The sequence below is a fragment of the Heliangelus exortis genome, chromosome Z (assembly GCF_036169615.1).
Source record: "Heliangelus exortis chromosome Z, bHelExo1.hap1, whole genome shotgun sequence".
NCBI lineage: Eukaryota > Metazoa > Chordata > Aves > Apodiformes > Trochilidae > Heliangelus > Heliangelus exortis.
This window is the reverse complement of record NC_092454.1, coordinates 2,497,854-2,523,501: the sequence shown is the minus strand read 5'-3', so window position 1 is coordinate 2,523,501 and position 25,648 is coordinate 2,497,854. Positions and strand designations below refer to the sequence as shown.

The following is a 25,648-nucleotide window of genomic DNA, read 5'->3' as shown; positions in this document are numbered from 1 at the left end:
AAAAAAAAACAAACCAAACACACACTTCTGGGGACATCTCCAGGGGGTTGGCTTTGTTGGCAGCTATGTTCTTCCTCAATTCCTGAGGCCACTTCAGCCAAGTGGCCTTCCCACCACCCACATCCCCACCACCCTCCTGGCTGCCCCAGTAAGATCAAGGAGGTTGGCTGCTTTTTGGTCATCTCCACCAGGGTCTGCCACATACCCTGACACTTTCCTCAACAGCTTCATTTTATGTTTTTTTTTTCTCCTCTCACAAGCTCTCACTCTGGCCTTGGCTTGTAGATGAGAGGCAAAACTTTGTTTTCTGACCCATCTTCCCACTGAAGGATGGCTCTAAACTGAGCTGAAAAGCTTCAGTAGGTGTCCATGTCCCATCACCAGTTGAATGATGGGACCCTGAGCTGGCCTAGTCCTTCCTTTCCAGGCTGCTTTGTGTGCAACAGATAATTTTGGAAGAGATTTATTTGTGGGGTTTTCTTTTTCCATGTGTGCTGTAATCCTGGTAAGCACCAGCACCCACATCATCCTCTGACTGATGCTGCTAAGTTCCTTGTCCTAGCCAACACTTTGCCCCCTGCCAGAAGCCAATGAAAAAAAAAAAAAAAAGAAATAAAAATCCAAAAATAAAAACCAGATTTAACTCCCAGAGCTGCTCGAGCACCCAAGAGGCCCTGATCTTTCCTTCCTTTAGGTCTTTGTCTACAAAGATCCAAGACAAAATGTGATGGAGCCAAGAGCTTGGAGAATCTGCTCACAACCTGAGGCTCCAAAGGGCTCAGGTCCTCTTGGTTGAAGGAGCTCAGAAGTCCCTGGTGGTGCCCATGGACTGAGCTGTGGGTGCTTGGGTGGGTGGAGGGAGTAAGGAGACCCCTTCTTGTTCCAGCTCAAATGGGTGTGGAAGAGAGCAAGGGCTTCCCATCCTCCACCATAACTATCAGAGAATGGTTTGGGTTGGAAGGGACCTTCAAGATCATTCAATTCCAACCCCCTTTCCATGGGCAGGGACACCTCCCACCAGCCCAGGTTGCTCCAAGCCCCATCCAACCTGACCTGAGACACTGCCAGGGATGGGGCAGCCACAGCTTCTCTGGGAAACCTGGCACAGGGGCTCAGCACCCTCACATTCAACAATTTCTTCCTCAGCTCCAACCTCAATCTCCCCTTTCTCTCCAAGTTTTAACCCATTTCCCTTGTCCTCTCCCCACCCCCCCGTGTCCAAAGCCCTCCCCCAGCTTTCTTGGAGCCCCTTCAGATATTGGAAGGTTGCTCTGAGCTCACCTGGGAGCCTCCTCTTCTCCAGGCTGGAATATGAGCTTGATTTGAACCCTTGGGTAAAGGTGGATTTGTGAATCCTTTTGAGCTTCACACCAAAGAATTCCTCCTAAGATCTCACCTCAGTCTCCCCTGTTTAAATTTAAAGCCATTCCCCCTCATCCCATCCCTCCCTGCCCTTGTCCCCAGTCCCTCCCCAGCTTTCCTGGAGCCCCTTCAGGCACTGGAAGGTGCTCTAAGGTCTCCCTGCAGCCTTCTCTTCTCCAGCCTGAACAACCCCAACTCTCTCAGCCTGGCTCCAGAGCTGCTCCAGCCCTCCCAGCATCTCCAGGGCCTCCTCTGGACTCACTCCAGCATCTCTATGTCCTTGTAGCTTGCCCATGGCACCAGGCACAAGGGGAAGGGCAGGGCTGGGGACACCAACATCCCCTTGCACAGGGGGTCTGAACCACCAAGCTGGAGTTCTGCTCCTTGCTCCCTGATCTCCTAAAAACTCAGAAAAGTGTCTGCCAAAGGAGCACTGCCCCAGCCAGACACCAGAGCACAGCCTTGGTGTCCTTCAAGGAGGAGAAGTCATGGCACAGCTTGACCTGCTCCAAGATAGCTGCGAGTTTAGATCTTCTCCCTCCACCCAGCCTCTTGCATTTCTGGAAGTGGAACTGAATTCCACCACGCCCCCAGGGTTTCCCCCAGGATTTCTGAGCTGATGACATTGTCACAAGGTTCAGGGTGTGCAGCTGATGGCCAGATGGAGATGTGACCATCAGAGACCTTTGGCTTTCAGAAACCAGACTGTTTAAAAAAAAAAAAAAACGAAACAAGGCAGCCCAAACAAAAAAGGATGGTCATATGTATCACCAAGGAGTACTTTGGCATTTTATGACACTTGTCCAATCAGCATGATGAAGAGGAACTGTCCTGGGGTTTTCCACCAGAGCTGGTGACAGGAACCTTGGCTGGTAAACGTGACACAGTGGTGACTTCCCTGTGAACCACCAGAAGTCCACCTGAGCCTCTCAAGTGTTTCGGGTTTGGTTTCATTTCATCTTTAAGCAATCCCCCCAAAAAAACATTACACAGTGACTCACTGGAGGACCCAGGGGTGTCCCTCTGACTCCCTTGGGCAAAAGCTTGAGCAGGGATGTCCTCCTCTTGCCAAAGCCTGGTGACACACTGAGGTCACAGGGGACAGACCTCTCCCACCATGGACTGGGGGGTTGGACCCAATCCTGGCCTTGCTGTCATCCCCAGCAGAACACAGCTCATGTGTAGGCTGCTTAGGGCAAGGTCTTTCTCTTCACAACACCCCAAAAGGCTCAGGACCCCATGTGAGTCCCTGTGGCTACAAATAAACAGCACAGGAGCAGATCCATCCCAGCTGGTTGTCCCAGCCCACCTCCATCTCCTCCCTTCAGCCATCAGAGATCTATCCCCATGATGACATCTTGCCTCCAACCATCAAGCTTAAACACCCGGAGGCAAATCACCTGCTGTTCCCATCTCCTGGTGGCTTTTACCCATTCAATTTAAGCCACTTCTTCACCACTTTGCCTCCAGAAGCTCTGGCAGACCAGGACACACACATAGAGCCAGCTGGTTGCAGTCTGAGTTGAGCTCCACTGGGCCAGCTTGACACCAGTGAGCACTGAGAGCTAAGTGCAACCAGCAGAAAGCAATTAATTTTCCAAGGACTCACTCTTTGAGCTGCGTGGAGATGCCAGCCCCTGTCAACCACATCATCCTGCAGGAAAAAAAGGTCCATTCACCAAGTGGGCTTGCACACAAACTGCAAAACAAGGGCCCACAGGTGCCTTGGGCAGCAACTAAGATATTAAACATCACCTGAATGAAACTGGGATGATGGCTCTGCACCACGGTCTCTGCTCCCAAGGAACAAGGGATGGGAGAAGAGGAATTGACTTGGAGGTTTGGATTGGAGCTTGGGAACAATTTCTCCCTGGAAAGGGAAGAAGTGCTGTGAAGTGTTCATTTAGGGGTACAGTATTTCCACCCTCTTGCTTTCAGCTCTCATGATTTGAAGCCTCTGTGTCTCACAAAGGAGATGCTGAGAAACAGCAAGGTGAAACAATTGGGTCACATTTCATGGGCCAAAGAGCAGGGACAAGAACCCAAATCTCCAGGCTTCAGGGCTTTAACCACCATGGGATGGCACCAAGTCATGGGACAAGGTGAAAACATCAGCAGACACCTCTGGTTGTACCCTACATGGCTCACTGATACTTTGGTGTCCAACAAGAAGGAACCTGTCATCTCCTCCAGATCAAGACCCACCCCAAAGTTGGTCACAACAGCTCAAATTTGAGGAGAAGCATGAGTACACCCAACATTCCCTGTCCTTTGGGTACCCAAGAGGAAAAGCCAACTTTTTTAACAGCTGTGTGATCAGTGTGACCATCAACATGGTGGCTCCCAGACTTGGAGAGATGTTTCTAACCCAATGCCTGCACAATCCTGGAGATGAACACTACAAAAGCCTGGAGGTGTCAACAGTCCTGAAAAAAGTCTCCTGCTTCCTTCTTCATCTATGGGATGGATCTTCTTCATGGGCCTTTCATGGGGTGTTGCCTGGGTAGTTGTCAAGGATAGAGGTGAGAGCAGAACCTCCTTGAGGTTCTGATGTCAGCCACCAGTGCCAGCCTGGCTGCTGGACCACAGAGAAGGTTTGACATGATTTCCAAATATCTCAAGTCTGCTGGCACAGAATGGAGGAGAAATGAGCCAAAATGTAGTGGAGATGTCACTGTCCCAACATCTGCCCTTCCAGGTGTCCCCTAGTGCCTATCAAGCATGACAGGGTGGGTGACTCCACTCTGACCTCAGCCTTTGATGATGACTCCCACCAAGATTATTTTCCAATCCTGGACACTGAAACTGCCATGCAAAGCTTGCAGGATCATGACCCAAATCTATTGGGAAGTTGTTGGGCTGCTGAGCACCATGGCATGAATCCAGCTGGAGGCAGAGTCCAGGCAGAGCAAACCAAAGATAGGAGTTCAGTAACTCCCTCTGGGCTGGGAACATCTCCAACAGGAAGGCACAGCCTTGAGCAAACCTGGTCCAGATGCTCACCAAGTGTGATGCTACTGCTATGGCCATCAGCCACGTAAAGGGCAGAAGAGGTTGGGAGTCATATTCCTGGCAAACAGATGTTTTGGAGCTTACAAGTCCATCTGAGCCTCCCACTTCTTCAAAGTCTTCAGTCTCCAGGATTCTGGTGGTGTCCACTCAAGGTTCCTCTCCACAAAAGGCAGGAACCAGCTGTAGGATCCTTCTGCAGGATGGGATGCAGCAGAGTGGTGAATGCCTGAAGGCAGGGTGAGAGTGGCAAAAGGAAAAATAACCTTTAAACCCAGAGGCATGGGAGGTGAAGGGGGCAAGAAATAGGAAAACCCACTGAGGACTCCTTTTTTTCCCCTCTTCTCCTCACATTTTCCTCTTCACCTGGTGGCACAGGTGTCCCAGCACAGAGCAGAAACTTGGCCTCCCCTGATATTTCAGGGTCTGGGACAGTGTTGAATGGAACTTGGTGGTTCTTTCAAGTTGAAATTATGAGGAAAGAGGAATAATAACAAAAGTAGCCCCAGCAGATTTTGGACAGCAAGGCAGGCATCCCTGTGCAACCTACCCAGACCCAACCAACCCCTCCAGACTTGGGCTCACTGGGTACATCCAAGGTGAGGAACCCAGAACCACAGGCACCAAATCAGCCCAAAGAACCCCAAAGCCCAAGAGGGACCCAATCTTGATGCTACCCATGCCAAAGAGGGGGATGGGGTGGATGACCCCACTACCAGCCCCACAGTCTCCCTTGAAGAGCAACTCTCCCACCTGCCTCATCCCCACCACAGAAGAACCAACTCAGCACAGCCTGGGATCAAGTGTAGCTTTTTATTTTTTTTAATGGAACATAAACTCCTTTAGAAAAAAACATTCATCTGGATGATAACACCCATAGAAAAAAAAAAAAAAAAAAAACCACCAATCTCGTGTTCTGTTTTCTGTTTGTTTGCTTTTTGTTGGTTTTTTTTTAATTTGGCATTTGTTATTTGCATTTATATTAAAGCAAAGTGCATCTTTCTTATTTTTTTCTCATTTATACACATTGCACAATACATAAATAACGATGCTTATAAAACGTCTTTATATTTACAAGTAATAATATATTTATATATAACATAAAATACACTTTTTTTTCTTTAATAAATCTCAGGGTTTTGCTTTTTTTTTTAAGGAGTCCTTTTGTGTATGTGTGTGTGTGTTTTATTCCCAAAGCACTACGATGCTAAAGTTCCAATGAGAATGCTCTCTTGTTCATTTAAACCTTCTATATTTAGAAAAATAGCTTATGTTAAGGTCTAAACATGCTCATTGAGCTAAGAACAGTGTAAAAGGATCATACTTGTGTATGAATTCAAGAAGAAATGAAAAGCACAACTGCATTTCCAGATAGGATGGTACCGGGATAACCTGACGGAAGCAGGTTACAACAGCCCAGCTATCGTGAACAATTAATGTTCTGTTTTCCCCTTGTTTTGTTTCATTTGTGTTGTTGGGTGGTTTTGTTGTTGTTTTTTTTCTGTTTGCTTCTATGTTTTTCTTTAGGCTTCCTTTTCCATCACTTCACATCTCAGCTCCAACCCCAACGCAGGGACCCGGCGCGAGGTTTCGCCACTGTTGTTCTCTCCATCCTTGACCATCCAGAAGAAAAAAAAACAACCTACAAAAAATTAAACACCCATCCCCCTCCTCCCAAAAAAGTGAACACAGGGGCAAGACGTGAACCCAGCAATAATTAAAAAAAAACAAAACTAAAAGGGTGCATAAAGATGGTTCTGCACCATCCTTCAGCGGGTTTGGCACCGCTTGGGTAGGGCTCTTGGTGTCACCATCACCAGAGGTGGTGGGGTGTAAATTTCAAAATCACAGGTATCCTGTTGTGTCAGCTGAGAGAAGGAGCTGTAGCATGGAGTATGTGGCTTGTGAATCCAATGCATAGGATAATCCTTCCCCAGGGGTGAAACAGCCATCGTACATGATCCACCACCCACCACCACCACACCTTGCACCCTTCTGAGTTATTGGTCATTCACACTTTTTTTCTTAGGAAAAAAAATAGATTTTTTTCAACATTAAAATACTCAAGGAAAAAAAAAATCATCTTTCCATAAGCTATTTCTCAAAGAGATAGGGGAAAAGAAAACAAAGCGTAACAACAAACAAATGAAGCGAAACAACGAACAAACGAACGAAACAAATCCCCCTAATACAAAAAAAAAAAAAAAAGTTTGCATGAAAAGCAAGCACTCAGAAGGAAATAATAGCAGCAAAGTAGTATAAATGTCATGAGTCCACTCTGTCTCAAGTCATCGGTTATTAAAAATAACCTCCAACCAGCACGGGCAACTGCTGATGAACTGTCTGGTGTAGCACTGGCCCCAGCCTTTCACAAAGCTGATCTGAACGGTAAATCCGGTCCATGGCTGCTGCATGAACTCGTGGTCATTGGGTCTCTGCAAGCTGTATGCCTTCTCGTAGTCAAAAGCCTTGATGGAAAAACCTGGGAATACTTTGTGAACCAACAACGTCCTGGAATCGGGGTTGTCCAGTGTGGCTGACTTGATGAAGATGGGGTAACTGCTGCGGTTGTACACCCACACGCCGTCCACTTCCTTGGTGAGTTGGATCCCGTAGCCAATCTTGCTCCTGACCTTCTGCACCAGTTGGCTTTTGTTGTCTGAGTTGAGCTGTCCGAGGCAGAAACCATTCCCCTGAGGTAGATCATAGAAGATATCCAGGGAGGGCTCTTGGACAGAGTACAGCCGACCCACACGTGTCTTCTCTTCCCAGTATGCCACCACGCACCAGTGTGATCGATCCCCCGGCTCCTGAAGAACTTGGGAATCTACCAGAAAGGGACAAAAAGGAGATGCTGAGCACCCACGGGGAGGAAGAGAACCCAAAAGCAACACCATGCTTGCCAGCCCGTGTCTTTGTGCTGCTCTCCATGCACACACCAACCCCCAGAGTACCCCCACCCTTTCTCCAAAAGCCACGGGATAAAGAAACCATTAAAGTTAACTCAAACTTGGAGGGCTCCAGTGTTGGATTCCCAGCTCCCAGGTCACCAGGTCCACCTCCAGAAGTGGCTTTGAGACCCACCAGCAGCACCCGTGGTGCAGCCATCCCTTCCCCACACCATCACCAGGACCACTCTCAGTCTCCAACAGGAGAGATGAGATGCTCCAGCAAGACCAAACACCCTCAATTCCCAGCAACCATTTGATGGATCCACTTCCCTAAACACCTGCTCCACAGATGCCCCCCAGACAATGAGATGCTGTTAAGAAAAGCACATCGAAGGTCACCCTATGGAGTGGACAAGAATTTGCTTGCTTTAGCTCATGGGGTTTTTTTCTCTGCAGGATGGAGACATCAGGTGAAGCCCCAGCCCATAGGCTGGGGGGCAGAAAGCTCACATTCGGAGCCAGGTGAACTTTCAAGTCCCTTCCAACACAAACCATTCTCTGATTCCCAGAGAAGTTAACAAAACTACCCTAAAAAACCAAAAAAAACCTCCAAAAACCCCAGAAATTCAATCCAGTAGCCTTTCTCAACTCCCTTTGCTGTAGCTACCCCGTGTGAACCATGATGTTACCAGGTAGGAGGAAAAAGCAAGGTGGGGGCAGAGGGGGGTGTGAAAAATGGGACAAAAAATCCCTTTATATGACAGGGCAGAGGGGCGTGGAAAATGGGACAAAAAATGCCTTTATCTGACAGGAGGATCCTCAGCAGCTCAGTGCTGCTCAGTGGGTAATTCCTTTGAGCTTCAGTAGACATGTTAAGACCTGGAATTATTCAGCTCAATAATTGTAGCTTAAAAAAAAAAAAAAGAAATACTATCTTTAAAAAATCAAATCAAGCTGGGAATGTGAGTTAGCGAGTGCTTCCAAAACAATTCCCCTGCACCCTGGGAGTGGGCACCCAGCTCCCCAAACCTCCCCCTCAATCACCTAAGAATCCCCCAACCTCCCATTAAAATGCTGCCTGCTCTGGTTTTAATCTTTATTTTCTGTTATTAATAACTCCTTTTTCCCCACTGCAGGCATTTTTCTCCCCTCTCCCAGCCGTGCTTGGAGCCGTGTGCTGTGCTTTTAAAAATCAAAAACATTTTTTAAAAAAAAATCAAAAGAAAAAAGAAAAAAAAAGAAGAAAAAAGAAAAAAGGCAGCAGGCTCAGCCACACACTTTTAATTTCCTCATTTCCATGCCAGCAAAGGAAAATATTTCTCCAGTTGCTGGAGGCAGCTACTAAAAATGGGTCTGACTCTGTATGCCCCAAAATAGGGACCCTTGCTCCTGGGTGAAGGCAGAGATGGGGGCCCAGCAGCAGGGGGGTGGTCCCTGGGATGGCACCCATCAAGATATCCTGGTTTATCCCCCTTTTGCCCATCACTTTTTGGTGCCTTCCAAGATTTTGTTGCACGTACATGGGGTTACTCCCCCCCAACCCAAATGGGGTGCCCCACACCCACCCAAAGGTGCCCCACACCCACCCAAAGGTGCAGCTGGAAAGGCACCCTCAGGATGGGGTTTCCCCCCTGCCTGGGAGACAGAAGAATTTGGGGGGACAAGGGGCTGGAAATTGCTGGAATTGCTGCTTCTGAATCCAGTGATGGGAATGTGATCCCCCCCTGGTTCCAAGGAGGATGCTCCTGGATCCTAAGGGGATAAAGCTCCTGGATGCTGGGAGGACGATGCCCCAGGACTGATGGGGGGAAAATGCTCCTGAATCCAGGGAGATGATGCTCCTGGGTCCAGAGGGATGATGCTTCAGGATCCACAGGGCAAAGTGCTCCTAGATCCATGGGGGATGATTCTCCTGGATCCTGGGGGATTATGCCCCCAGACCCTTGGGGAGAAAATGCTCCTGGATTCAGGGGGAGAAATACTCCCGGATCCAGGGGATAATGCCTCAGAATCCATGGGGGGGAAATACTCCTGGATCCAGGGAGATGATGCCCCAGGATCCATGGGGGAAAATGCTCCTAGATCCAGGGAGGAAAATTCTCCTGGATCCAGAGGATGATGCTCCTGCATCCTGGGAGATGATGGCTCAGGACCCTATGAGGGGAAAATGCTCCTGGATCCAGTGGGATGATGTTCCAGGATGCACGGGGGGGGGGGAGAAAATATTCCTGGATCTGTGGGGGAATGATGCTCCTGGGGTATAATCTCCCAGGGGGGGAAATGCTCCTGGATTCAGGGGGATGATGTTCCAGGATCTATCCCCATCTCAACCACCCAGTGCACCCCCTCCACAGCACAGTCCCATTAACGCCCTGCCAGAAATGCCCCAAATCTCTTGGGTTTTGGCTCTTGCAGCAGTTGAGGGCATTCTGAAGCAAAACAAAAGCCCTACCAAAATTCCTACAGGTTTGAATCCACACAAAAAAAAGCATCCCTTTCAGGAGGAGATGGGGGAAGGAAAAAGAGAAGACTTTTTCACCTGATATTTGTGCTTAAGCCGCTTCACAAGCAGCTCATTGCTGCTTCCAAAGCAGAGTTTAATTGCCAGCACATTTGGGGGAAAAAAAGAAAAAAAAAAAGAAAAAAAGAAAACTTAAAATAAAAAAAAAAACTGCCTTGGCTATGAATGAACAGACCTTTATGGAAGGCTGGAAGTTCATGAATGAATCCCACTAGGTTTTTCAATGACATGGGGTGACCAGACCTCAAGGACAAGTCTTAGGTAATCCAGAATATTTATTTTCTTTTTTTTTTTTTTTTTAAGGAGCCAATGCCAGCAAACAGTCTAAATATGCCAGAGCCTCTTCCTCTTGTGGGCTTTGGCTGTTGACTGCCTGTCTAGTCAAAAAGCCATGAGAATCTGAGGCTTGAGCTGGGATAAACAGGACCAGGACTCCCAGCACGGTTATTGGGACCCTGGGGGAGCCTCCCAGCTCCCACCCACCCTCCCTGCTTCAGGAAAAAGGGGTGGGAATAGCTGGTGGCATCACTTGGTTAGGAGAGGAGGAAAAGATGACACAGAGATGCTTCCTACAGTGATGGTAATTTGGGTTGGGTTTTTTTTTTTGTTTTTTTTTTTTCCCCCCAGGAAATCCAGACCCACCATCCAACTCCCACCTCTGCCTGCTGCAAACAACAACACCCCCCCCCCCCCCCAAAAAAAAAAAAAAAAAGAAAACCCCAGATCCCTGGAAAATTGCAGCCACAATCCTTCCTCATGTCCAACAGTTAAGAAACGCTTTGGAATCCCTGTTTTTTGAGTTTAAAGGATCATTTTTATGAGCTTCTCAGAGCAAACACATCTCTCTCTAAATGCCTGGAAGCCTCCCAGTAAATGGAGAGCAATCCCGTATTCCAGCAAACAATGATAATGTTTAATGCCCTAAACATCCAAGCTATTATTTCATTATTAAGCATCCTCTGTTTGCTGCTACTGGTGGTCTATTCTTTTTTTAATTTTTATTATTTCTTCTTTTTCTCCCCATGGTTTGGATTAGAGCCTGCCTGGGGGCTCTATTCGGGCTCCCCCCCAGCTCATTGTCCAAGCTTACTGGGGAGGAAAAAAAATTTTTTTTAAATCACTGAAAATGAAGTGAGCTGGCCACAGGAATTTAAAGAATTGGTCATACTGATCATTTATAGTTGGGTCTACACAGAAAATCCATCCAAAGCAGGGCACATTTCTGCATGAAAAAGAGAAATTAAGGCAATAGTTGGCACCCCAAAGTCTCTGAAGTACCATTTTTGGGAAGGTTGGTGATGAAGATGACAGTGCCCCAGCACAACCCCATTATTCAACATCACATTCACAACAAAAAACCTGACTGATTTTTTTTTTTTTTTCCCCCCTATATTCTTCTGGAATGGTTGCCTTGACTTCTATCTGTGCATCTCTCGGAGAAGACAGTGTCCTCCCAGAAAGCATCATCCCAGCTACTTCCCAACACAGAATGAGAGGCTGGGAGGTTTCCCACCCTCTGTCTTGACCCTCAGGAACATCAAGTCCTATCCAAAATCGTTCAATAATAGTCCAGAGCCAGGATTTTTCTAGCTTGGGATGTGTACATGTTGCCTGGGGCATCAATCTGCTCCAGGGAGGGATGTTTAAGAAAACACAAAAGTCCTGGAGGATGAGACACCAGAGCCATAACCCTGATAAATAAAATAACCCTAAAAAATCAACAGCTGCTAAAAATGAGGATTTCCACATGGAGGTTTGTATAAGAAAGTCACACCATGGAAACACCCAAATTTACCCATACCAGGCCCATGCTTGGTTCTCTCAAGATGTGGCAGGAGGGCTCACATCTCACAGCTCCTGGAAGTGGCAGGAAATCTCTGGTGGGGCTTTTTGAGACACATGAACACTTTTAAGATGCTGAAACCATGGCACCTCTACATCTGGTCTAGTGGGAGGAGTCCCTGTCCAAGGCAGGGGAGTTGGAACTGAATGATCTTCAAGGGCCCTTCCAACCCAAACCAATCTGGGATTCTGTACTTTTTTCTTTCTGAGCTGCTCCAGCAGTTTGGGTAGAATTTTAGGAAGAAAAAGTTCTTTCTTTTTTTTTTTTTCTTTTTTTTTTCCCTTTTTTTTTTTTTCATTAAGGAAGAACTGAAACATTTCGTCAAAACCGAATTTAACACACAAAAAAAAATAATAACACAAACAAACCCAAAATCAACGCAATTCCTGGCTCTCTTTTGGATCTCAGCCTTGTCCCAGTGCCAAGTTCATGGACGTGGAGGGGAGGTGGGCTGGAGATCTTTTGTTTGGCTTTGTTTTGTTTTGACATAGCTGAAGGTTTTCCTGTAATCAAGCAGCCTGGAAAGAAAACAGCGAGTTTAGCACCCGCTGAGCAATCCCAACCCCTGGGACTACTCCCATCTTGGTCAAGTCAAGAGGTTTTTCCAATTGTCACCCTGAAACTGCTGACCCAAAACCTCCCCCTTTTCACAGGATGACCACATGGTTTGGGTTGGAAGGGATTTTTTTTTGAGGACATCTTGTCCAACCTGCCTTGCAATGAGCAGGACCATCTTTGTCTACATCAGCTGGCTCGGGTTTCCTGGTGCCTTCAGCTGGGACATGTGCAGAGGTGACACTGCAGACACGGCCAATAACCCCCCAAAAATGGGTCAAGACAGGGGATAATTTACTGCAGATATCCAGCAAGAAATCACAGCACCAGGAGACAGGGCTTATGGACCTTTCCATGGTCTTATGGACCATGTTCCATGGAACGTGCTCCTGGAGCATCCTGGAACATCTGGAGAAGCAAGGAGACCCAGAGAGGTTGGGAGGTCCATGCTTCACATCCCAAGAGACAGCTTTTTGCTGGAAAACCAGCAATGTGGACAATGCCAATCAGCAGGTGACCCCGTGGTCCTTCCTCTTTTATCTGGCAGCTCACACCGAGGGCATCTGTGCTTCAAAATAAATAAATAAATTTTAAAAAAAAATAAATAAATGAGCTGGCCTGGTGTCAGCACAACGTGTGGTCTGGCTGGGGCCAAGGTTGAGACCAAGCTCAGTGTGTCTCACACCTGGTAATCTCACTTGGCTGACCTTAAATGCCATTTGTGAGCCCAGGGCAGAGCTGTGACTCCCACCTTCTCCTGCTTGCTGAGATGGAGAAGATGGAGACACAAACCCCAGAGTTTTTGATGGGTTTCTGCATGGGCTTCTGGAGGGTCCTCAGGGCAGCTTGGGCCACTCCTGATGCAGTCTTGCCCCTTGTGTTACTGACAAGTGGAATTTTTTGTAGGATCTCTGGAAAAAGACACCCCTGAACTCCTACTCCAGAAGAGAAAAGGTGAGGAGAACACCAAACATGACTTGCAACCACGCAGCACATCAAAGGAAATTTTAAAAAGGGCACCAAAAGGGGAAATTTTGCTTCCTTTCCGGTCTCCCAGTAATTTACAGGCTACTTGGGCAGGGGAACACACACCAGAACCAAACCAAACCAAAACACAACAACAAAAAAAAAAAACCCGGACCCAAGAGAAAAATCTTTCAAAGCCAAATTTCCAGGTACGCTTTGCAAAAGCAAAGGGCAAAAAAAAAAAAAAAAAAAAAAATCCAAATTAAAGGATAGATCCTGCTGCACAAACAGGGTCTTTGTGGCCTTAATGGAGTTTGTGGGCAGCCTGGAGACACCACCCATGGCAATATTTGCCCCAAAACCTTTTATATCTCCTTGCACACAAGGGCTAGACAGCTTCAGCTTTCCCCCCCCTCCTCCCTGCTTTTGATGGCCAGGATGATTTCTGAAAGGCTAATTTAGAGGATGGCCATGCATTAAGCTCCTGTTGTTTGCAGAGAAAATAAACCCTTGCAGAGGGATGCCACCACCCATGGTGGCCCACGGGGTCCCTCCCACCACAAGGGTCCCCAAAAGAGCCAGGACAGTCGGTCACGTCAACAAGTACTTAGGGAGTCCTTAATCTCTGGATTATTGACATGATAGACCATAACATCTCTTTAGAAGCCATTAGAGCCCCATCGTGTCAGCAGGTACTTATGGAGTCCTTAATCCATGGATTGACAGGCTAGACCATAAATTTGTGTCTACGTCTAATTAGGCAGCTCTTATTACTCAACATGTACAGTAGACACGCAGGCTGAAGAGCCCTAAGATGATTTCTTTAATTTATTAACAAGTCGTTCACCCAATCACCTAAATGACTCCTTGCTCCTAGCAAAAGAAGTCAATCCTGCAGGAAAAGAAATGGCCACCTGACTCCCCCCCACCCCAAGCCTCCAAGGCTTCAGTTTTCCAAGGTTTCCTACAGGCTGGTATCCAGAACTCAAGATGTTACCAAGAGGTGGGAAACCTTAAGGACACAGGGGATCAAATTCAGCAGAAACCAGGAGTGAGATTTCCTGATATTTGTAACTAGGCCTTTGGTTCAGCCATGTTAGAGACAGCCCTGAGCTTGGGAGTGCTCTGCTCAGTCCTGTGGTGATCCAGCCAAGAACTTCCATCACCATCACCATGGCTGGGAAAACCTCTTGGGAAATCAGGACAAAAACGAGGTGGGTAGAGATGACATCCCTTAAATATTCCCATCCCAACCTGGTGACACCTTGAGTCAACCTTCTCCCCAGCTGGAACCCAGCCAATTAACCTTTTGAGGGTTAATTCAGGGATGGGCCCTAAAAGCAAGAAAACAAACCCAGAAAAGGGTCCCTGCAAGCAAGTGGTGGCAGATCTACAAAGCTTCAAGAATAGGGCAAATGCCAAGGTTGGCCCAGGAGGAATGTCCAACCTTGAAAAATATAGGTTGATCAATATAGAAATGTGGAAGAGGGCCATGTCCTTGATGTTCCTTGCACCAAAAGAGCAGCAAAGAGAAGGGAGGAGGGGGAGGAGGCAAAGGCAAAGAAAGAACCAAAGTGAAACTCCTGAGTTCACAGAGTCCACTGAAGCCCAGAAATTTGATTCATAAACATCCTCTTAGTCACTGCTACTGTCTAATGAGGGTGATTAATCAATTACCACGGCTCAAAAGCGACCCAAGAAGAGAAGAACCATTTTGTGTGCCCTGTCTTCTTTTTGAAAAAAGCCGAGCAAGCCAGGCTGCGAGGAGGGAAAAAAAAATAAAGAAATAATAATAATACTACGCAGGCACACACCAAAAACGCCTGTCTGGCTGTCTCCAGTGGTTAGAGAGGAGCCAGCTGACTCCAGCTTCCTCTGTACCAGGCTTGGGGCCTCATCAGCCATGCAAATTATAGAGTACTGTGCTGTCTGAAGGCCGAATTTCGACTCGGCTCAGAGAAAAGCCTTAGAGGAAGGGTGGGGATGAAGAAGGCAGCCAAATCCATTCATAATATTTACAGTAAATGGGCCTCTTTGCTGTTGTTTAGTATACAGCCAGGCTAATTCTTTTTTTTTTTTTTTTTTTTTTTAAGTTTGAATTTCAGAGAACCTTCTTTATCTGCCTCTCCTGCTGCAACCCCTCAGAGGTGTGGGAAAACTTTTCCCTTCTTTCCAAAAAGCAGTAGGACGGGAATCCCTTCCCCAGGCTCTAACCTGGCACAGTTGGGTGGAATGAAGGGATGCCTCAAGGGGAGGGGGGACCCTTCCAGAGAGGTGCTGCCAACATTCATGAGGTTTTTTTTAAGACCCTCAAGCCACCCAGGTAGGTGTGAGGGTATGTGGGTCCACATGGAAAATCCCCAGAAATCCTGTTTTTGCTGCACATGCCCCTTTTTCTGCTCTCTGGCACTGGTGGGGTTGTCCTGGGAGGGCTTGCTGGCTCAGGAGGTAGCACAGCACCCTCCATCCTCCTTTCTCCTGCTTTGATAACAACCCAGAATAATCACATTGCAATGCCAATCAGCCAAGAGTTTCCTCTGGATAATGCAAGGAGCCCAAGCCAATGTTCAGGAGATGCTGCCGTGCAACCCTCGAGCCATTCGAGGCTGGTACCAGCCCCAGCTCCCAGAGATGAGCCAACACCTCCACCCTACCAAAGACACACCTCTTCTCCACCCATACCCAACCCAAAGCTCAACCAGAAACCTTCTGAGAAGGAGAAACCACCACACAAAGGGCTCCTGACTTGCAACCAGGCAAAATCACATCTCAGGGGGAGCTTGCCAAAATCCCTTCTCTACCAGCTTGGCTTGTGCCAGAGGCTCCCATGAGAGCCACCATCCTGCCCATCTCCCTTCCACGGGTGCCAAAGCCACCAGAGGCCACCAAAGGCCATGCCAGCCCCTGGGGGTCAAGCCAAGCTCCCCCACTCCCACCTTTCCAAGGCAACCACCAAGCTCGGTTTTTAGAGGATGAAGACCTTAAAACCACTTTTTCAATTAAAAATAAAGCTCCCCCATTGCAAGAGGGGGATGGGGAGAGGTCACTTGTAGGGTGGGGGCAAGGGTAGGATCCCCCAGGAAAGCCACTCTGGCAAAGACACAGCTCTGGGGGTGACACGTTCAAAACCTTGGAAAGACCTTCACAAAAACTGAAGCAGAGCAGTCTAGGATTTCCAAATGGATACCTAATACCCAGATGTGTGCTGGGATTCAGTTGGTTTTTTTTTTTCTCCCTTCCCCCCCCCCCCCCCCCAACTTTCACCCCCCACCCTAACCACATTCCATGGGTGTTCAAGGCCTCTGGGCAAAATAAAATAAAATAAAATAGAAGAAAATAAAATAAAATTTTAAAAGCAACACAAATTCTGCCCCCAAGACTGAAAATGAGACGTCAAACATGTGGGTGTCCCACCCCCCCGGTGCAAAAAAAAAAAAAAAAACAAACCAACAAAAAAACCCCCCACAGACTTCCCCCCAGCTCCCATTCCAAGAGTAGCATCCCTTGCCAGGGATGGAAAACCTTGGCCAAAAACCAAAACCAAAACCAAAACCAAAAAAAGAAAAAAAAAAAAAAACAAAACCCAAAAAACAAAAAGGAAGGTTGGAACAAAAGTCCTTTTCACGCTCGTCGTGCCCCGCTCCGTAACAATTATGAAAACTGTTTAGCTGGGCTGGCATTTGGAGCATTTACTGCATTCCTGCCAATAAATTCCAGTCCCGGATCTGATGGAAAAGGCTCTCCCCCACCCCCCCTCCACCTTCTCTTTCCCCTCCCTCCCTCACTTCATTCCTCCTGGCTTTCTTTACAACCTAATACCCTGTCGGGGCCAGGGCCCTACTTAGGTGGGGAGGAGGAAGAGGAGGGGGGTTTGGGGGGGGGGGGGGGGGTGTGGAGAAAAAACATCCAGCGCCAGACTGGAGACAGCGTGCAGACTGAAAAAGTTAATCATTACTTCTGTCTGCCTTCATAATCTAATCACTCCTATTCCTAAGAGCAAGGAGGAGAAGGAGAAGGAGGAGGAGGAGGAACAACCACCCAGCCAAGACCCGGTCACCACCCAGGATGGTTGGAGGGATGGATGGAATCGAAACCCCACCACCACCACCTTTACTTGGGTAGGGGGTAAGGGTGGGTGATGTCTGGATGGAATTCACAAGCCTGGCCATGCAGGCACCCCTCCCCTCGCCTCTCACTTTGCTCTGGATTAATAAAGCTGAGCAATTAAGAAGGGAATATTACATTCATTAAGTAATTAACCCTCCCGGCGCTCCGGAGGAGTTGGCACCACCCCCCCCCCCCTCCCCCCTTTTTGTAGACAGGAGGCTGGCAGAGGTTTGCCCCAGGCTATAAAACGGGGCAGGTCGGCAGCACCCAGTTTAAAAAACAACAATAAATAAATAAAATAAAAAACAAACCTAAAAAAAAAAAAAAATTAACCCAAAAAAGCTCGCTGTGCTCATCCCACTTTGGGGGGCAGTGGAAGAGCTGTGCCCCACCTGGGAACTGTGCCACGGTTGTGTTGGCATCATGGAGACTCAGCAGCACCTTCCCAGGGGGGGAAAACCCAAGGGATTTGGGGCATGACCAAGATCCAACAGTGGCTTCCCATGGGGACAAAGTCCAGGGGATTCTGTCCACAGCTCTTCCCCTGTGGCTAACGTCTGGGGGATCAGGAGCAAAATCCAGGGAATTTGGGCCATCACCCACAGCTTCTTCCCATGGGAAGTCTGGGGGATTTGGGACATCACTGAAACCCAACAGTGGCTTCCTATGGGACAATGTCCAAGGGATTTGGGGCATGACCAAGATCCAACAGTGGCTTCCCATGGGGACAAAGTTCAGAGGATTTGGGGCATCACCCACAGCTTCTTCCCATAGGGATAAAGTCTGGGGGATCTGGGGCATCACAGAGACCCAATAGTGTCTTTCCATGGGGACAAAATCCAAGGGATTTGGGGCATGATCAAGATCCAACAGCATTTTCCCATGGGGGCAAAGTCCAAGAGATCTGGGGCACCACTGAGACCCAACAGTGGCTTCCCATGGGATAATGTCCAAGGGACTTGGGGCATGACCCAGACCCAACAGTGGCTTCCCATGGGGGCAAAGTCCAAGAGATTTGGGGCAACACCAACAGTTGTCTTCCCATGGGGACTTTGGTCCAGGGGATTTGGGGCATGACCCAGACCCAACAGTGTCTTCCCATGGGAGCAAAACCCAGGGGATTGGGCATCACCAAGACCCAACAGGACCTTCCATCAGGGGCAAAGCTCAGGGAACCTGGGCACCACCAACATCCAGCATCACTTTTCTTTGGGGGCAAACTCAGGATATTTGGGGCATCACTGAGAATCAACAGCATCCTCCTGTGGAGGAAAACTCAGGGGATTGGGGAATCCCCAGAAGCCAACAGTGTCTTCCCACAAGCTACTCAGGAGATGTGGGGCATCACCAATATCCAGCAGAATCTTCCCAGGGAGCCAAAACTCAGGGAATTTGGCCATCACCATGACCCAACAGCATCTTCCCAGGGGATTTTGGCCTCAGCAAACCCGGCACCAGCTGGTCCAGAAAAATAACTTTGGTGCAACATCTCAGGTGTGTCAAAGCTTCGTGCTCTTGACACCTGGGATACATTTTCCATTTTTTCAGCTGTGACAAAGAACAGGAAAGCTACAGGCCTCCACGCAGGAAGATTTATGGGTTTGTTCCTCATAATGAGCTAAAAAGTCTCAGCCTGGCTTCCAAAGAAAATGAATTCATCAGTTCAAATGCAGTGATGTAACTTCAGGCTCCCAGCTCCTTTTCCAAATAAAACTCCTGTTATTTGATTCCTGCTCAAAGGATGATTTTATGGAGTTATTTACACCATCCACTATGCCCAGGAAGGTTCCCCAGGAGCCCAGCCATGGGGTCACCAGGAGCCACCCCACATGGGCAAGCAGCACCCCATCTCACACTTTCATCACTCCAACATTTCCCTATTTTCCCTGCTTTTCTACTCAAAATCTCACCCCAAGACACAAACAGACACACAACACCCCCTGGTATTATTTTCCATCCCCGTGGTGGTGATAACCCAACAATTTTTTAGTGATTACAAACTCAACCCATTGGTTTCCACCCCCAAAAATCAACGGATCTGGAGCCAACGTCACCAGTTGGAAAAGCCAAGGATGTTGGAACTGCCACCACTTTCCCAGCACCAGGGCTGTTCTGACGTAAAGCCAAATCTGACAAACAAAATCTGTTTTATATATATATATATACGTATAAACTATGGATATACAGGTTGAATATATCCAGGCTGACTCAATGCTCAGATGGGTCTTTTCCAACCCCAACGAATCTCTGGTTCTCTATAGGTTGAATGAATATATTGAATATTTTGAATGGCATTTAAGCTACTATAGGATATATAATTTTATAGAATTATTATTATCTATAATTTTATGCAATGCATTAATAAACTCATTGTATATTTCATTATATATTCAATATATAATGAAGATATTTAATATATTCAATATCTATATATCTACTTTTTATACATATTATACACTCACTGTATTGAATACAATTCTCTCTGTGTAAATATACCTGACCTATATCATAGACTCATAGAATCTATGAATTGTCAGGAGCTGGAAGGGACCTCAAAAGATGATTAAATCCAACCCTACCCCTGTCCCAGCAGGATCCCCCAGGAACAGATCCAGGGGGGTTTGGAAGCCTCCAGAGCAGGAGACTCCACAACCTCTCTGGGCACCCTGGGCCAGGGCTCCCTCACCCTCACAGGACAGAAGTTTCTCCTCATGCTGAGCTGGAACTTCCCATGTTCTCCCTTCACCCCCATTATTCCTTGTCCTGTTCCTGGGCACCACTGAACAGAGATTGGCCCCTTCCTCTTGCCCCCCACCCCCTCAGATATTGATGGGCATCCAGAGATCCCCTCTCAGCCTTCTTTTCTTTCTTTGTTAACCTTATTTTCTCTCTCTCTCTCTCTCTTTCTCTCTCTCTCTCTCTATATATATATAGGATGAATAGGTGCTTTTTTACTATATAAACTATCCATAGCCTCATTATTTTTATATATATATTGCTACCTGCAACAGCCTGTGTGGCTCTGAGTTATCCATTTAATGGATATTTAAGAGTTTTTTAAGAGATATTTTTTATCTCTTTTAGAGAGTTTTTAAGAGATATTTAATGGACATTTAAGAGTTAATCCTTCCTTTCCCCCTCACTCAGGTATTCAGGGCAAAGCTGAGAAAGCCCATGGGGGCCAGGGCTTCACCCCAAAGACAGCTCACCAAAACCTATCACCCCACCAAGCATCTCAATTCATCCACAGAGGAACAGGAAGGACCACAGAGCCAGGACCTCCTGCAACCAACCCACTGGGCATCAGCATCCCAGAGAAAAGATGAGGGAAGACCACAGGGCCAGGTACCCAACATCCAGCTGAAGCTGGGAGGTTTTTTTTCTGCAGCGAGGTTAAAAGGGTAGAGAAAGGCTGAGCCAGCTCTTACAGGGTGGTTGTTGTTCTTTTTTTTTTTTTTTTCTTTGGTTGTTGGTTTTTTTTTTTCCCCCCCTTGCAAGTTAAAACCAAGATAATGACACTGGGTGGGGGACCAATTTGAAGGGCTGAGCAGCCAAACCAAAATTAGTCTCCCGGCCAAGAGCTTCCTAGGCCTCACAGTTTGGGGAAGGAAGCTGAGAAAAATGCATGAAATTAAAAAAAAAAAAAAAGATTCCTCGGGAAGCTCAAGAGTCGTGCTCAAGCAAAGGTGACCCTGCTAGTCAAATATTTTTCAATGTAATGAAAATAAAAGTCCTGGAGCAGCCTCCCTCGGAAAAGAGGGGGCCATGGAATGTTTGGTTTGGGTTTTTTTTTTTCCCTCCTTTTCTCTCCTTTTCTTTCTCCTCCTCCCCTGGCACTTTCTTTCCTTTCACTAATAAGTATGTTTTCTTGCCTTTTTTTTTTTTTTTTTTTTCTCTTGGCTCTTTCCTCATAAAAGCCTGATGTAATTTCCTGTCTTGTCCCAATGTTTCCTGTTAATTAACAGGGTGAAAGTTATCATCACGTATTTAAAGGGCTACCCAAAAGAGGAGAGGGGAATAGGAGGGTAAAAAAAAAAGGGAAAAATAAAAAAGCAAAGAAAAAAGAAATCACTATCTGTTAGCAACCACCTCATCACATCCCCAGGGGCACAAAAATCCCTGGAAAAAGCTTTTTTTTGGACCTGACAGCTCAAGTGCATTGGCAAAGACCCCTCCACCCCCAAGGGTGTCTCCTGATGTAGGTCCCTGAAATGGGGACGTGATCCCCCACACCCTTCACTGCCTGGGGATAGAAAATCCCAGCAGTGTTAGCCCAGAAAAACTCTTTTATTGCATTGAAATGTAAAATATAATAAAAGAGAAAGAGAAGAGAAAAGAGAAGAGAAAAGAGAAGAGAAAAGAGAAGAGAAAAGAGAAGAGAAAAGAGAAGAGAAAAGAGAAGAGAAAAGAGAAGAGAAAAGAGAAGAGAAAAGAGAAGAGAAAAGAGAAGAGAAAAAGAGAAGAGAAAAGAGAAGAGAAAAAGAGAAGAGAAAGAAGAGAAGAGAAGAGAAGAGAAGAGACGAGAAGAGACGAGAAAGAGAAGAGAAGAGAAGAGAAGAGAAGAGAAGAGAAGAGAAGAGAAGAGAAGAGAAGAGAAGAGAAGAGAAGAGAAGAGAAGAGAAGAGAAGAGAAGAGAGAAGAGAAGAGAAGAGAAGAGAAGAGAAGAGAAGAAGGAAGGAGAGGTGAGAGAATGAGAGGGGAGAAGAGAAAGAGGAAGGAGAGAGGAGAGAATGAGAGGGGAGAAGAGAGGAAGAGGAGAAGGAAAAGAAGGAGGAGGAAAAAGGAAAGGAGGAGGAGGAAAGGGAGAAGGAGGAGTAGAAGAAGGAGGAGAAGGGGAAAAAGCTTGACATAAAAATAAAATAAAAAGTGAAATAAACTGCAGAGAAGGAAGCAGCCAGCAACACCCAAGAGGCCTCTTTTCTTAAAAGAAGGAGGTAAAATATAAAAATAAAATAAAAAAAAAAAACAACCCAAAAAAAACAAACAGCCAACAAACCCCAACCAAGGGGCTAATCCAAAGTCAGTGAACTGAAATCCTGAGATCCTGAGCTCCTTCCCTCGGCCACCCTCAGCCCTGAGCAGGATTGGGCCTCCAGAACCTCCCATTCCTCAACAGCAGCCGTGACGCAGCTGGGACCCCGCGGGTGGAGGAGTTGATGGGGGTTGGGGAGGGGAAACAAAGCAATTTAGGCAAAAAGCAAGGGTGGTTTGGAGAGAAAGACCGTGCCTCAGCAGTTAATAATATCTCGGCACTGAAAATAAACCAGAGAGGAAGCTCCTTTGTGACAGTGGGCAGGCGGCCAGGCCGCGGCGTGGGTCATTCAAGCCAGCCTGGACGGCACCCACCAGCACCAGGCTCTGGCCAGCACCCATCACCCTCCCGTAACACCCAGTGAGGAAGGCTCTGCACACCCCATTTTCCCTCTCTGCACCCTCTAACGGGGTGGACCCCTTTTGAAGGCAACACCAAGGTGAGACAACCTTGGAGGTTGGAAGAGGCATCCCCCTCCCTCCGTGCCGGCGGCGGGGAAATGCGTGTGGTGAATGTGACTGGTTCCTCTCGTGTAAGTGATACCCCCTGGCAGACAGGGAGGATGGAAACGATGCAGCCCACATCCCCGCCAGCCCCAGGAATGCTCCTCTACGAGTGTTTTTGTCCCGTCGAGTTTTAAATGTCCCCAACGATCAAGTTGCCGGTGCTGGCCGGGACGTCTTTTAGGAGCGGAGCGTGGTTTCGATTGGCACACCCTAACTGCTAAAATTCCCCTATTTGCCCTCATTCTTCCCCTTAGGGATAAAAAATGAGTGGGACCCCAGTGTCATCCCCACCATGAAGGACTTGCTGGTGGTGGGGTCCTCTTTTGTGTTTTGATTACTCTCAAGGTACCCTTGGGAAAAAAAATCTTTGGGGAGCAGAGTGCCGTTTCGATTGGCAGACCCTAACTTCCAAAATTCCCCTTTTTTTGCCTTCATTCCTCCCCTTAGGGATAACAACTGAGTGGGACCCCAGTGTGGTCCCCACCATGAAGGACTTGCTGGTGGTGGGGTCTTCTTCTGTGTTTTAATGGTTCTCAAGGCACCCTTGAGAAAAAAAATCTTTGAGGAACCTTGTCAAGTGAGAGGCGTCCCTGCCCATGGAACTAGATGATCCCTTCCTGAAGGTCCCTTCCAACCCAAACCATCCTGGAATTCTATGAAAATCTGGACAGCACACAGAAAAATGAATGTAACACAGGGATGGACTAAAACATTTAACGGGGGGAGCACCTCTGCCATCATTTTTTTAACACACATCCCAGAAGACTATCTAGGAAAGGATGAAAAGGCTCCAGAGCGTCTTAAGTGATCAATAAATTGTTCTAATTTGCTTTGGGGGGGGAAGAACCAGGAGGAGGATGACCCCAGCATCCCCGTGGCAGCACAGGGACAACACGACCATGCCCCCTTAAGAAAAAAAAAAACAAAAAAAAACAACAAACCCTCCTGGGGCTGAAGGAGCAGCCAAGCCAAGAGCCCCGGGGTCGGTGCCAAGCGCCGGCCACGGTCAGATGATGTGCGAGGCAAGGCAAGGCAGGAGGAGGCTCCTAGTCTGGCAGGCAGCCTGCTCTGCTCCAGAGGCTCCAGTGCTGTCATCTCGACGTTAACCCCTGATAACCTTGTCCTTTCCAGGAGGGGATGGTGGGGTTTAGGCAAGTAAATTGGTGGCTTAATGGTGGAGGTGGTTGTACCTCCGACCAGCTAAACGGTGCAGCGCCGGGTGATGCTCCAAGCAAATAAATAAATAAAAATACTGATAATTTAAAAAAAAAAAAAAAAAAAAATTCAAAGGGGTTATGCTCAAAAACAAACCAAGAATAAGTCACTCAAAAAAAAAAAAAAAAAAAAAAAAATTCCCAAGCAATTGTTTATCCCTGGGACAAATATACAACCCGAGTTCCACAGGAAGATGTCACAATTTCAGATTATAATAGGATGCCAATTTGTAAATAAAGGCATTTCACAGGAGGTTATAAACTCTGGAGGAGAGGGAGGTGGGAAGGGGAAAGGGGGGGGAATGGGAAAGCAGGTAGGATTCTGCTGGAGAAAGAGCACAGGATCCTGTTTACACGGGGGGATAGGGGGGGAAAAGCTCCTTTGGGGGCCAACAGCTCCAGATTTGGACAAGGTGCTTCTTCCCTGATGAGCAGATACCAGCAGGGATGAGAGGCATAGTGAAACATTCCTGGCCTGCCCTTGATTTGGGAATGAAATGTCACACAGCCAAGAGGTCCCTTAAACCTGCCCAAGTCCCACTGCCAAGCAGGGAGCGATGCTGATGCTTCTTTACCTCCTGAGGTTTTTTCCCATCTTGCTGGTACAGAGGAGTTGGGAGGGGGAAACTGATTGCTCTGGAAAAGACTTGCTGGTCTCCCAGCCTCAAGCCTTGGCCCTGTACCCACCAAAAATCCTCACTCTACGTCCACTGGCTACAGGAGACCCTGGGGTAGGTTCCAGATTGGGCTGAAACCTGGGTAAACTCTCAGGTTTGGTATTTTAGGAATATCCTCTATAAATAAAAAAAGCAGCTGAGGTGGTGAGGACACAAGCCAGCTCATCACGCTTTCCTCATCAGAGCCAAGCAGCTCCAGGCTTCCTGGAGAGCTCTGCTTTGCCAGCAGATCCAGCCCCATTCATCTGTCCTCCCACACCACTGGCACCACAACCTTCCCTCAGCCAGGAGCCACCAGCCCTATCCCATACAAGTCAGGTAGGAGATGCCCAAGGGTGGGTGGGAAGCATCCCACAGAGACCCAGCACAAAACCATCAAGCACCACCAGCTCACTCCTAACCTGGGAGCAAAGCTCCTCCATGGATCATCCAAGAATTTAGCTCCCATCCATCAGATGCCACAGGACCACAGGCCAACCTCTTTCCAAGCATGGCTTTCCTTGTTTGAAAGAAGAGTCATAACCAAACACACCTCCTGGGAAGGAGACAGCTCAAAATACAGGAAAAACCACCCTCTGCCTCACTATTTACGGAAATTCTTTTTCTTTCCAATGGGATATTTTTTGCTCTCTCCTTTAATCATAGCCAGGATACAAATGACCTGAGCACAACCATCTTGGTGGGACAGACCACGAGCAAGGAGTCCTGACCTAACCACTGAGTGACCACTGATGCAAATTAAAGACAGAAGAAAATAAACCAAAGGCAAGAATATGGAAAGGAGAGCCAGAACCTCAGAGGAGCAAGAGGTCCATCAGCCAGAGGATGGAGGAGTGACAGTGGTGGTGGGGTGAGGACACCAGGACAGAGTGCAGGACTACCCAATATTGCACTCCTGGGCCAGGAAGGAGAACAGAAAGTGGAGGGGGGGAAGGAGAAGATCAGATTGGTTATCACAAAGGGAA

General features: G+C 47.5%; 1 protein-coding gene across 3 annotated transcripts in view; it reads right to left on the bottom strand.

Annotated features, from left to right (window-relative positions):
* Positions 1–6,423: 6,423 nt before the first annotated feature.
* SMAD7 (SMAD family member 7) overlaps positions 6,424–25,648 on the bottom strand; it is a 29,040-nt gene continuing 9,815 nt past the window's right edge. For 2 of the 3 annotated variants that reach the window (XM_071731267.1, XM_071731266.1), the window contains one exon: positions 6,424–7,198. In XM_071731267.1, the coding sequence (XP_071587368.1) occupies positions 6,660–7,198 (539 nt within the window). In that variant the 3' untranslated portion in view covers positions 6,424–6,659. The remainder of the gene's footprint in view (positions 7,199–25,648) is intronic. The other variant, XM_071731265.1, reaches the window with a different exon arrangement.